The 13,320-nt window shown below is 47.5% G+C and overlaps 1 protein-coding gene across 4 annotated transcripts in view; it reads left to right on the top strand.

The window, feature by feature from the left end:
• The window catches only part of P2rx3 (purinergic receptor P2X 3), a 43,810-nt gene extending 32,492 nt beyond the window's left edge, over positions 1–11,318 (top strand). For all 4 annotated transcript variants that reach the window (NR_073054.1, XM_039105918.2, NM_001270621.2 and 1 more), the window contains 4 exons: positions 7,184–7,277; positions 7,550–7,615; positions 8,251–8,328; positions 8,830–11,318. Coding sequence is in view for 3 of the 4 variants with exons in the window: in XM_039105918.2 (XP_038961846.1) it covers positions 7,184–7,277; positions 7,550–7,615; positions 8,251–8,328; positions 8,830–8,943 (352 nt within the window). In the remaining variant the exon portion in view is untranslated. The remainder of the gene's footprint in view (positions 1–7,183; positions 7,278–7,549; positions 7,616–8,250; positions 8,329–8,829) is intronic.
• Positions 11,319–13,320: the final 2,002 nt, after the last annotated feature.

Here is a 13,320-nt window from a genome sequence, read left to right as displayed (position 1 = left end):
CACTGAAAATGAAATTGGGAAGGTATATATACAGTTAGTTATCCTATCTAAGCCAAAGTGGGTGGATCCATCCACAACCACTTCAATTCATCTCTACCCTCCAGTCAAGTCACACTCTCAGCTTCTCCAAACCACCATGTCCTTCTGAAGCTAAGTCTAGGCCAAGAGTCTTTGCTGCCTGTTCTCTTGGAGTGGTACACCTAGGCTTCTCAGCCTTTTTCTCTGTCCCATTTTGGATGATGTGACTGATTGATAACTTCTCTCTCTCTCTCTCTCTCTCTCTCTCTCTCTCTCTCTCTCACACACACACACACACACACACACACACACAGAGTGTCAGGGTACCTAGCACGCAGTAGGTTCCCTAAGCATTTCTTGACCACTGAAACCATGACAGGTTGTCTGCACCTGGCCCTAATGACTAAATGTGCATTCACAGGGCAGAAAGGAAAAGAGCAGCAAACCGCATGAGCCAGACCTCCAAAGTCTATGTGAAGCAAAGTCTATGTTCTGGACTTGCAGGAAGGCAGGCATGTGCTATGGCGGGGAGGATGTGTGTGGTGGAAAACAGAGCTGTTCACGTTAGCAGGGCCTGAACTCTAGGCCAAGGTGGCAGTGAATGTCCTTGTCATCAACCCTACTTCCTAGCCGAGAAATTCAAAACTAGAGGCGTCAGAATGGGCTGGAGCAGTGGTCAGATGAAGAGTCTGGGGTCCTTCTTCCCACTGAGTGACTCCCCTGAGCTTCCTATGCTTGCCCTACTCAGGTTTACCAGGTACCCAGACACTAGCAAATGCAGTTGATCCTTTTAGCTTCAGAACTGAAAGAAGGCATGACCTAAGAGAAACCAGGATGGGGAGGAGAACAATTCTGCTGTCCTGCCTTATTTTATGTTACTAATAACAATGCTGTAGCTGGGTAAGGACAAAGAAAAGAGGTTTATTTTAACTTGTGATTCTGAGCCAAGGTAGAAGGGACACATCTGGAGATGGTCTTCTTGCTGGCAGACTCCTGAAGCAGCACAGTGTACCACAGTGATAGTCCGGCAGCGTTCAAGAGACCCACTAGACCTGCTGTCACAGCGTACCTACCCTTTTTGTTTTGTTTGTCTTCTGTTCTTTGTGTTTGTTTGTTTGTTTGTTTGTTTGTTTGTTTGTTTGTTTGTTTTGAGATGGGGGTCTCTCTACATAGTTCTGGCTGTCTTGAAACTATGTAGACCATGCTAGTCTGAAACTTACAGAGATTTGCCTGCCTCTGCCTCCTGAATGCTAGAATTCAAGACCTGGCCAAGCTCTTCTCTTTTTAAGTTTATTTCACATTTATTAGTAATATATATATATATATATATGTGTATATATATATATATATATCACCATGTGAGTGCTTGGTATCTGTGGAGGTCAGAAATCAGATCTCCTGGAGCGAGTGTAAGCCACCATGTAGGTGCTGGAAACCATGAGCAGCAAGTACTCTTAATTGCTGAGCCACCTCCCCAGCCCCAGCACGTCCGCTCTTGCTACAACTCTTTAACCCATTTCTTCATTGATCACAGAGACTCATGAGGGTAGAGTCTAATCACTTCTTAAAGGTCCTGTCAATACCACTTTTTAAAAAAGATTTATTTACTTTTTATATATAAGTGCACTGAAGCTGTCTTCAGACACACCAGAAGGGGGCATCAATTTCATTACAGATGGTTGTGAGCCACCATGTGGTTGCTAGAAATTGAACTCAGGACCTCTGGAAGAACAGTCAGTGTTCTTAACCACTGAGCCACCGCTCCAGCCCTCAATACCACTTCTTTTTTTTTTTTTCAATACCACTTCTTAATGTGGTATTCTTGCCATAAAGATTCAGTTCCAGCATGCATTTCAGGGGAGATAAGCCATAGTCAAACCGCAATGCTGGCTAAGAGTGTGGACTCTGGGATGGACTGTATTGGAATTCCAGCTTTGACTTTTATGGATTTTTTAAAAGATTTAATTATTTTATTAACATGAGTACATTGTAGCTGTCTTCATACACACCAGAAGAGGCATCAGATCTCATTATATATGGTTGCTGGGAATTGAACTGAGGACCTCTGGAAGAGCAGTCAGTGCTCTTAACTGCTGAGCCATCTAGACAGCCTGTAGATAGTATTGCTTATCTTGGCCTTGAGATAAGAAACTTAACTCTTAACTCATTCTCTCCACAGCTTACACACGCGCGCGCACACACACACACACACACACACACACACGCACACACGTTTTCAGTAAAGGTAAAAGTCTCAGAGAGTATGAGTGATGTGCTCAGGGACAAAATGATAGTTTAAGGAGAGCCAACTGTCACTCTTGGCTCTTAGACCTTTTTAGAGAGCTTTTTCCTGGGAGTGACCCCTTTGATCTAGTCCTTGTCAACACTAACTCATTCTTTGTCCTTTGGAAAAGCTCTAATTGGGCCTCAGTCTTCTCAGTGAAAACACCAGTGGGGGCAGGGGGTGTAATAGTCAGGATAAGTATTGCTAACTGCTGTAAGGAACAATCTTCTCATCTCATCAGTGGCTTAACATTGTGGCTCAGTGAGGTTGGAGAGCTTCAGGCAGTCATCCTGGGCTCTAGCCTGCTGCCATCTTCATTCAGTCTCCTCCAGGACTGCCTCATTAACCTAGCCCGGTAAGGTACACTGCCCCGAAGCAGGTAACAAGACTTACCTCCATCCACATTCTATTAGAAGAGCCAGTGATGGAGCACCAACTAGATGTGAGGGACTAGGAAATAAGGTCCAAGTGTACCTCAAGAGAGAAGCTACCCAAAGCCGTTATGACTTGAGCCATCCCCTGTCACAGGGATGGGACGGCTTCTGTGATCACCATTGGCTTCCTTGGAGCAGAGTCTGGACTCTAGGGCTGCACTCGTCTACAGCCTAGACCCTCCTCTCTAAGCTCTGCAATTCCTCCCTCCCAGCAAGAAGAGATGTCTTCCCTGCCAAGCATCCTTGAGGGTGGGTGGCTGGTGAGATAATGATCTTACCACGCTTATTGCCTCTTGGAAGGCAGGTGCTGGAAGGAAACCAAGCCCGCTCTGATTTTTCTCCCTGTTCCCTTCACATTCCTTCCCGGGATAAATTTAACCAATGGAGCCTAGGATGCCAACTTCTTGTTCTCTGAGTCCATGTCAGAGCATTTGTCATGGATGCAGACATAGGCTGGGCATGGAGGTTGCAGGACCACAGGCCCGACCCCTGCCTGCCTCAGATATCTGTGATTCATCCCGATTCCCCATGCCCAGTTGCCAACCTCTGTGTGATAAGGATCTTGTCTTCCTTAGTGGTGTGAGAATGTAGAATTTAGAAGAGTTCTGAGATCTTGCTCCGGGGTGCCTGTATCCTTAACAGCTAGCTAGAGACAGATGGTTCAGGGATTCCAAGTTTGGGCTGTGGAATCATAGAATCAGAAGTCATCAGACTCAAGCAAGTCACCTGCTCTTCTGTCTCCAGATCTATAAAATGGGTCAACGATAGTGTATTATTCATGAGGTTAGCTGGGGTACTCTGCACATATTTCTGGGGCTTTATATTTAGTGGGTGCTAAGATGGTCATGGCTTGCTCAGACCCTTAAGCCAACCTGAAAGCCACAGGTTTCTAAAATCTTCTACCCATTTCAAATACTTCTTTTCCTAACTTCTTTGAGATCTCCCTGGAGGTCTCCTTGGAGTCCCGGGCTCACCATGGATATAAAAACAGTCCCCTTCTTGCTGTCCATTCCATCATCCTCCTGCTGCTGTGAACTGGAATTCATTCTGCTTTGCCTTGACCTGTGTAGCACGCTCCCACCATTACCCAGTGGGAGACATAACCTACCAGTGTTACCCAGACATAACTTACCAGAGTTAAAGATGCCTCGTTCCTCACACCCTTCCCTGACCTCCAGGCCTTCCTTTCTTCCTGCTCACTGGCTCTACGTCATTCAGCGTCCCTACTGGGTCACTTTCATTTTTCCTCTAGGTCTCACTCTCTGGCTAACCGTCTCCTTTCTGCCTTCCCTCACTCTGCCCCTTCAACTGCAGAGCCCACAAGATCACCTTTGCTTCAGTCACCCCTAAGAATATTCCCACTGAACAATTCTCAGCCTTATTCTACAGGTTCAGCATTCACACCTTACCCAGGCACAGGCAGGGCCAGAAATCTGCTACCTAAACTCTGCTGCACTGCTTCCTGATCAACAGAACTGTCTAGACCCGAGCTTCCCCCTTTGCAAAATGGGGGCACTTAGGATAAGTCCGCCAAGGAGACAGGGACAGCCTCAAAAGGTGTAATTACATGAAGAAACACTGCACAAGGGTACACATGGAACAAGGGGAGCCTACACAGTGAAGGACCCCAAGGTTGGTAGCCTGTGGAAGCTGTTATCCTGGGGCCAGCATGGGCAAGCCAAGGCAGAAAAGCACAGGATCTAGAAGAAGCTGAAACAGCTCTATAAGCCATTGGCCTGTGTGGGGAGGAGCTAAGGAGGTTACACACCCATCCTTTCTGCGCTCCTGTTGGATCTACTTCCTGTTGGATGAACCTGACTAAAAGATAAGCAGACTGCTTGACAGAAACAGCAAAGGACATGTTCCCTTGGCAGGGAGCTGGGCAGAGAAAGGGCAGAGAAAGATGGTGTTCACTAGACAGAATCGTGGATGTGGGATTTTAGTAGTGCTCACCTCCAAGAGTCGGTCTCAGCGAGTGTTCGCTCACTCCTGCCAACAGAGCTTCAAAGGGACAGGAGCACCCCTATTTTTATCGTCATGGATGCTGACAGATATCCCAAGGACTAAGAAACACTAAAGGCCACACTATTTGCAGATGATGACTATAGGACCCAGACTACTTTCTGCCTGACTACAGAGTTCCCCAGAGTCAGCCAGAGCAGTGGCTGACATTTCACCATGCCCTTCCTTCCACACCTCTCACCCTCCAGCTCTGGTCCACTTTGGCTTCGTGTTTTCTTCTTCTTCCGTCTGTACAGTTGCAGTGGGGACATCCCTGGAGAGAGATGTAACCTCCACCCTTACACACATTCAGGACTGAGTTCTCAGACCCCTCCTTTCCAGCAGGCAGAAGCCCAGGGATCTGTGCTGATGCGAAGACTCAGAGAACCCAGCAGCTTTGGCTTTATACTTAGAATTTTCTGGACTCTTTGGTCGGTCAGTTGTTTTGTTGTTGTTGTCATCGTTTCTTTTTGTTTTGTTTGTGTTTGTTTGTTGGCTGTCCGTCCTTCCCCACCCATCTCTGCAACAGGGTTTCTTTGTGTAGCCTTCGCTATCCTGAGACTAGCTCTGTAGAGGAGGCTGGCTATCTCCAGAGTGCTGGAATTAAAGGTGTGCACCACCACTGCCTTCCAGAACTCTTATTTCCATTACATTACTTAACCCTGACATCAGGAAGCCATTTCACAGTGGTGGAATTTTGTCCAAGAGATTAGGCCCAATGTTAGTGCCTGGTCTGTGGTAATGGCCTGTGGTAGCATAGCCACATAGGGAGAGAATATTTGATTTAGAGCTCAGAAGTCCAGTGCAATTCCAGTTCCAAGTCCAGCACTTAGGATCTGCAAAGCCACAGGCAATTCCCTTCCCTGACAGGCATCTGCAAAATGGGGTGTGAACGCCATCCTTCTGTGCGGGCACCACCTGAGTCCGCAGGAAGAAGGACACACATAACAATCTTGGGGAGAGAGGTTTTCAGAAATGGCTCAGTGGGTAGAGTATAGTTGTTGCTCAAGCGTAAAGTTCCATCCCCAGCACTCAAGTTTTTAAAAGTCACCCATGTTTTTACAATCCCGGTGCTGGGAAGGTAGAAATAAGAGGCTTCCAGGGTGCCTTTAACCAGCCAGTCTAGCCTGACGAGCTTTGGATTTAGTGAGAAACACTGTCGAGAAGATATAGTGGAAAATAATCACAGAAGACATCTGATGGTGATCTCAAGCTACACACGCATAGGCCATGATATCCACACCCACAGTTATATACAAACACACCACATACACACATGTGCACACACAAGCGATGTAGGGAAATTATTTTAAAAGGAGAGTCTTGGAGGTGGGTCTTCTGGGTCTGAGAAAGGAATAGGGGACACAGGAGGAAGAAACAGCCCTTTTTATGGTGAGGTGGATAGGAGAAGAGGCAGGATGTAGACCAGGAACTGTTGGACCCGGTGACCTCTGCCACCAGATCTCCAACATAGAATAGTTGATGAGTTTAGGACGATAGATTCTGTGCTCAGGGGTTGTGTCATTTGCTGATTTTCAACTAAGATTGTCTGGTGTTTTCCATCCAAGGCAACTCAGGAGGACAGGAAAGAAAGAACATAGGAGGGGTGAAATTTGGCCAGGCTTTGGAACGGGAAGATTGGGCAAAGGACCAAGCTCCAGGGGAGTGGCAGTACCGTAGCATGGCTCTCTTCTAAGGGGCTTTACCAGCAGCTGACTGAGACAGATGCAGACAGCTAACCATTGGACTGAGGTCAGGCACCCCTATGGAAGAGTTATTGGAAGGGCTGAAGAGGCTGAAGGGGATGGCAACCCCATAGGAAGAACAACAGTATCAACTAACCAGACCCCTCAGAACTCCCAGAGGCTATGTTGCCAACCAAAGAACATACATGCACTTGTCTGTGACCCCTGGCACATATGTAGCAGAGGACCGCCTTGTCAAGCATCAGTTGAAAAGGATGCGTTTAATCCTGTACAAAATTAATGCTCCAGGGAAGGGGGATGTTAGTGGGGTGAGGTGGGATTGGGTGGGTGGCTGACAGAGCACTCTCTCATTAGCAAAGGGGAGGGAGCATGGGGTTAAGAACTCTTGGACGGGGGTTGGGGATTTAGCTCAGTGGTAGAGCGCTTGCCTAGCAAGCACAAGGCCCTGGGTTCGGTCCCCAGCTCCGGAAAAAAAGAAAAAAGAAAAAAAAAAAAGAACTCTTGGAGGGGTCAGGAAGGTTGGCAACATTTGAAATGTAAATAAATAAAATAATTAATAAAATGAAAAAAGGGGGTGGAGTAGGGAGGAGAGTCTTAATTCTCACCAACAAAAGATTCCATATACTCTGTTATGGCCCAGGAATCTGCTTGTTGAAATTGCCATGATATCGGTCCAGGAAGAACGATGGCAGGAATCTTGACAACCTTGATAATGACCCATTTTCACCTCTGGCCTCCAGGTTTGCCAAATACTATAAGATGGAGAACGGCAGCGAGTACCGCACACTCCTGAAGGCTTTTGGCATCCGCTTTGATGTGCTGGTATATGGGAACGTGAGTCCTGGGACCCATCGGATGAGGGGAGCAGGGGAAGCTTCTCAGGCCTGCACTTGGGCCCTGAAGAGGCTCTCTGGAGATGAGGGTCTTCCACTGGCCAACTGGCCACATCCCCTATCAGCTCCCTATACTATGTAGGGTGGAACCCTTTGACCCACCAGAACCTTTCCAGGCTCACAGCCTCTCTGACGGGGAGTCCAAGTTGAACATCAGCCCAGCTCTTCCTGTTGTGCCCTCTGTCTATATGCCTTGGTCTTTTGTACACACAGGCTGGCAAGTTCAACATCATCCCCACCATTATCAGCTCGGTGGCGGCCTTCACTTCTGTGGGAGTGGTAAGTTCATCAGTCTTTCCAGGCCCTCCCAGGGCAATCAGGGTGGGGCCAAGCCAGGCACAGTGCTACTAAGCAGCTCAGCTAATGCCCGCCTCTGGCCTCCAACACCTGCTGCTGAGTAGCACTGGTCTGGGCGTTTCTCTATATTACCTCCCAAGGCTTGTGGCCTCCAGAGATGGCCTTCCTGTTTTCAGGTAATTCCACTTACAAAAAAAATTCCTGCCTCTCACCATGAAGGAAGGGAGAGACTCCATGTTTCCACTGTCCTAGGATGCCTTATTGAGGAATAGAACCTTGGGAAAAGGTGGGGACAAAGGCCACTCCCAAGACCCCTCCCCTAGCTGAGGAGCTTCTCCCATCATTCCCTCCGTGCCTGAGATCCAGCGATGTTTCTCGGTAGCTAAACATCGGTAGGCCATAGAGGATCCTGCAGAGCTTCTGGACCTTCTCTGAGAAGGGCTGCATAGTCAGGTCTGTGTTCAAGACTCAGCCCCTACATGCCCCGTCCCCCAACAATGCTTCAACACCTGTCTGCTGAAGGTAGTCCTAGCCAAGAGCTAGACAACGAAGAGGCCATTTGAGCTCCACCCGTCTCACATCTACTGTTTGAGCTTACACTGCCCCTTTTCCTCCAGGGCACTGTTCTCTGTGACATCATCCTGCTCAATTTCCTCAAAGGGGCTGATCACTACAAAGCCAGGAAGTTTGAGGAGGTGAGTTTGGGAAGAAGCTGAAAAGTGGAGAAAGCAGGGCAGGGGGGACTGCCGGACCTTGGGGACTCTTCGGGGTGTCCAGAAGATCAGTGGGCCTCCATTAGTATATGGAATCCAAGAGAGGGTTCAACAAAGAATGAACTCTGGAGATTTGGGGCTGGTTGGAGCTCAGGGGTCTTCTCTAGTATGCCCAAATCACGAGCCCTTTCCCATACAAGAAAAAAACTGGAAGTGGGTAGCTCTGTCAGTCATTGTCAACATGCCCACCATTCATTGCTACTTGTCCACTTCTGGGGCAGAATAGTCCTTGCCTGGAGATAACGTGGGTTACAGTTTACCCTTGGAGTGCATGCAAAGTTCTGGGTTCCCAGAGACTTATTCTACCTCCCTAATGACCAGGCAACTCCACCCTACCTCCCCGCTGCTGATTCTGTCAAATGGGTTACATTGGAAGTTCTTGCGCAGTGTCAGACATGACAGTGCCAACCCTTCTGCTTGCAGGTGACTGAGACAACACTGAAGGGTACTGCGTCAACCAACCCAGTGTTCGCCAGTGACCAGGCCACTGTGGAGAAGCAGTCTACAGACTCAGGGGCCTATTCTATTGGTCACTAGGGCCTCTTCCCAGGGTTCCATGCTCACCCTTAGGCTGCAGAACCTGCAAACAGGCCACTCTATCTAAGCAGTCAGGGGTGGGAGGGGGAGAAGAAGGGCTGCTATTTCTGCTGTTCACCCCAAAGACTAGATCCAGATATCTAGGCCCTCACTGTTCAACAGATAGGCAATGCTTCCCACTAAGACTTGAATCTTGCCTTTACCCCTTGCATGCCTCCCACCTGCTTCCCTGGATCCCAGGACAGCAGCATCCACCCCTTTCCAAAGGATTGAGAAAATGGTAGCTAAGGTTACACCCATAGGACCTACCACGTACCAAGCACTTCCACACATATTATCCCTTTTCACCCTTAAAATAATCCTATAAGGTAGATTTCTTGGGTTGTTTGTTTGTTTTGTTATTAAGAGAAGCAAAGGCCCAGGGAGACCGAGGCGTTTGCCCCAGGCCATGTAGCTAGGAAGTGAGATCTACACCCTGGCTAGCCCTTCTGCCCACATCTGTAATGGAAGAATGAACTCTCTAGGCATCTACCCTTCTGTGTCAGTTGCCTTTCCCTGCCTTCCCATGATGCCCAACAGTGAGCTTTTTCAGGAATGCAGCCCTACTTTAGGGGAGCCCACGGAAATGCAGAAGGAAATAGCTGTGACTATCAGTGATTTTTCCTTGCCTCACCCCATATCGCAAGCTCAAGCTGAGGAAGAGACCTTTATTCTCCAATGAGGTCCTCACACATCCACACATCTGGGCCCTCACTCCGGAATCTAGACAGAAAACACACACATACATGACCGACAAGAGGCAATTTCTAACCCTAGCACCATGTCCCAGTACATCAGCTGTCTTAGTTTATAGCACTGTTGGGAAAGCCATGGTTAGGGGCTGGGGATGTAGTTGGGTAGGTAGAGTGTTTGTCTAGTATGTTAGCCCTAAGACCAACCTGCAGCACTTCATAAACCAGGCACACTTGTAATCCCAGCACTCGGGAGGTAGGCATGGAGGATCAAAAGTTCGAGTTTATCCTTGCCAACGCAATAAGTGTGAACCTTGCCTGGAACCCATGAAACTGTTTCAAAATAGAAGTGGGGAGACCCAGTAAGACCCAATACCTTGTGAGCATTCAGCCAGGGCAGCAAGGCCTGTTTTCACAGGATCCTAACAGGTGATCAGGTAGAAGCTAAAGGAGCCTCAGAAACCATCATGTCTAGGCCTCTTGCTTACTGATCATTAACCCTGAGGCCAAAAATGAAAAATTTCTTGCCTTGTGCCATTGTGAGGGGCCAAGAGAGGACACAGGTGTCCTGTGCATTATAAGCTGAAGACAAGTTCACATTGTCTCCATAGCCCAGATGTCCCATCTCCTTTCTGAGTTTTTAAAGAAAACAAGAGATGTTGAGGAAGCTCTAAATGTAGCGGACAAAACTCAAGGACAGATCAAGGTGTAGGAAAGAAGCAGGTTGAGAGGCTCTTTTGGTTTGGTTTGTTTATTTGGTTGGTTGGTTGGTTGGTTGGTTGGTTGGTTGGTTGGTTGGTTGGTTGGTTGGTTTTGATGAAAAGACTTTCCTGTGCATTCCTGGCTGGCCTCAATTTACAGATCTCCTCTCTCAACTCAACTTTTCCCCAGTATTTGGATCTGCAGGCAAGCGCCATTATACAGCTGGGGGCATCTCTTTTAAAAGAATATATGATTAAGTATCAGAAAAGTTCATGCAAATCAGTGGGCCTGAGGTATACATTTAATTAATATCAGGGCCAATCTGCCTCTTAAACATGGGCTTGATGCTGAGAGCTTAGAAGAGATGAGCATTCATGTGGACAGAGGGCTGGCCCCTCACCGGACGGTGCAAAGAGATGTGGGAGAGGGAGAGTCTAGGAGGACCACAGGAGTGCTCACACAGACCCAACCTCAATGATGCCCACCCCAGGGGGAGAAGGGGTAAGAGTCCTCCCACTAGCTTCATCAATCCTTTCTTCCCTCTGCTTGCCCACAGCCCCATCATAATGTGTGATGGGGTACTGTCTCCCTAACACCAGTGTCAATTCCTGGGTAGTATCCAGAGACCTGGCCAGGCTTCATCTCTCCAATAGAGACATCAGCAAAGGAAAGAGCACAGCCTCCAAGAAGGAAGCTTATAGCCCCTCATTGGGCCAAGGCTGAGTTCACCAAGATGCTCCCTAGAAGAAGATGGAGACACTGTGTCCTAAGAGGATCTCATACCCCAGACTAGAATAATTCTTCCCCACATGCCTGGACCTCTTCTGGGCCTTCAGTAAGTGTGTAAACTCCATGCTGTACTCTCCTTGTCTGAACCAAGTCCACTTCGATGTGCTAGATGTCAGCTAATCATAGAAATTACAACGACCAGCTTGTATCTGATACACTGTGGTTTACTCAGCGCCATCATTACCATGGTCACACGGGCCCTGACCACACCTGGGGAGTGTCTGTGGTTTGTTAGTAATCTCACTCGGCAGAGAAACAAATAGTATTGGAACTAGAAATGGAATCTGTGTTCACTCTCAAGGTTACATTGCTCAGCATACACACTGTCATTCAGCGGTGAAGGAGCTCACCTTTGGCAAGCCGTGGGCTAAATGTACGACAGGCATTACTTAATTTAATCATCATTTCACAAAAGAAACTGGGGTTGCATAAGATTAAGGAATAGAAGAAGAACTGACTTGAACCCAGAGTTCTGTGATGCTGGACTGTGAAATGTTGGCTTCTGTGATATCAGGGGAAAGTCAAGACATTTGTTGACTCACCTTTTTATGTTATGTTATGTATGTTACCTGGGCTAAGCAAGATCTTGCTGCAGTAATGAGTGAATTCTAAGTGAAGCAGCTAGCACAGACTCCCAGTGGCAGGGAAACCAAGAGCTGGAGAATCATAAGAATTATCTGGTGCTCAGACCTGCACTAGGAAGAAGCAGGGACACATCACAGAGCCAGCTTACTAAAGGAATACCACAGCTGTCCTCTGGAGTCCCTAGGAGGAGAAGACAGTGGACCAGCAGTCTGCTTCCCTCCTTTTCCCCAGATCCCCACCATACCCTGACAGTTCCACAACCTTCCCTTCTGTGTCCATTCTCACAACACCTGTTCTCGGCAAGTTACCAGTTAACCTCCTGGGGATAGTACCCAATAAGCTTCTGGGGAATGTCTTCTCTCAGGATTATTTGCCTTTTAATCAAGAGCTAAGCAAGAGTGGAAGACTTTAAACAGCCAGCGAGATTACTACATAAAGACAGAGTGAGATACCCAAAAGCAGCGCCAGAGATTTGAGAAGCATTTTACTAGCTCAGGTCTTCCCTAAAGAGGCTTTAGTCAAAAAAGGAGCTTGTCCTCACCACACATACCTCTGCCTATGGATTTGGACATCAGGGTGTTGGGCTATTTGATTAGAGACCATTCTCTATCAGGGAAGGGGGAGAAGGAAGAGGAGGAGGAGGAGGAGGGGGAGGAGGAGGAGGAGGATAGGGAGAGAGAGACAGAGAGACAGTAAGAGAGAGAATGCATCAGGAGATGGTTGTATCCCTGAAATGTCTTGCTGACTGCTTATCCTCCCACCCCCTGCAACAAGTCCACTGTCTCTTTAGAAGCACTGAATTAAGGGTCCGCTTAATGCACTGTTCAATGCAATACCTAATGATACTCCACTCCTAGGCAACTCTACCTCTTGACCGGATTCTATGTCATGATTAGGAGCTGAGGCAAAGACCCCTCTACCAAGACAGTCCCCAGGATCCAGCATCAGTGGGGTGCCATAGGTTTCAGGGCATATTAATCAATTGCCAAGGATTTCCACGTTCAAAGGACTTATGTATACTGTTTCTCCCCAACCCACTGTCTAGGACTGTGCCTCATCCTTGTCTTATTGCCTCAAACTCTTTAGAGAGAGAATATGTGGAATACTGGTGTTTTGCTCCTGAAGCCATGTTGTATCAGGTACATATACAAACATAAACCTGTACATAGTCACACACTGCCACACTTACATGCATATGGTTAATAACACAGGTAAACATAAATGTATATACACAGAGACTCCGGCACATACAGGTGTAAATACACAGACAAACACATCTATAGAAAATATCCATAAATATGCAAAGGTTCAAAAGTGTACACACAGCACACCAGTACAAACACATCATTTACACACACCTATGTAGGTTCACACACAGATATGCAGATCTATGCATACCCGAAAATGGAGATATGCATGTGTACTTGTCCAGAAATTCACCATAAGCATATAAACAAATACACGTGCGTACACACACACACACACACACACACACACACACACACACACTTGTGGCTCTCTTTATATTCTTTAATACCCAGTTTCACTGATCCTTCTAGCCCAGTGTCCC

The sequence above is a fragment of the Rattus norvegicus genome, chromosome 3 (genome assembly GCF_036323735.1).
Source record: "Rattus norvegicus strain BN/NHsdMcwi chromosome 3, GRCr8, whole genome shotgun sequence".
Classification (NCBI taxonomy): Eukaryota; Metazoa; Chordata; class Mammalia; order Rodentia; family Muridae; genus Rattus; species Rattus norvegicus.
Note: the sequence above shows the minus strand (reverse complement) of the source record. Positions and strands in the feature narration are given on the sequence as shown.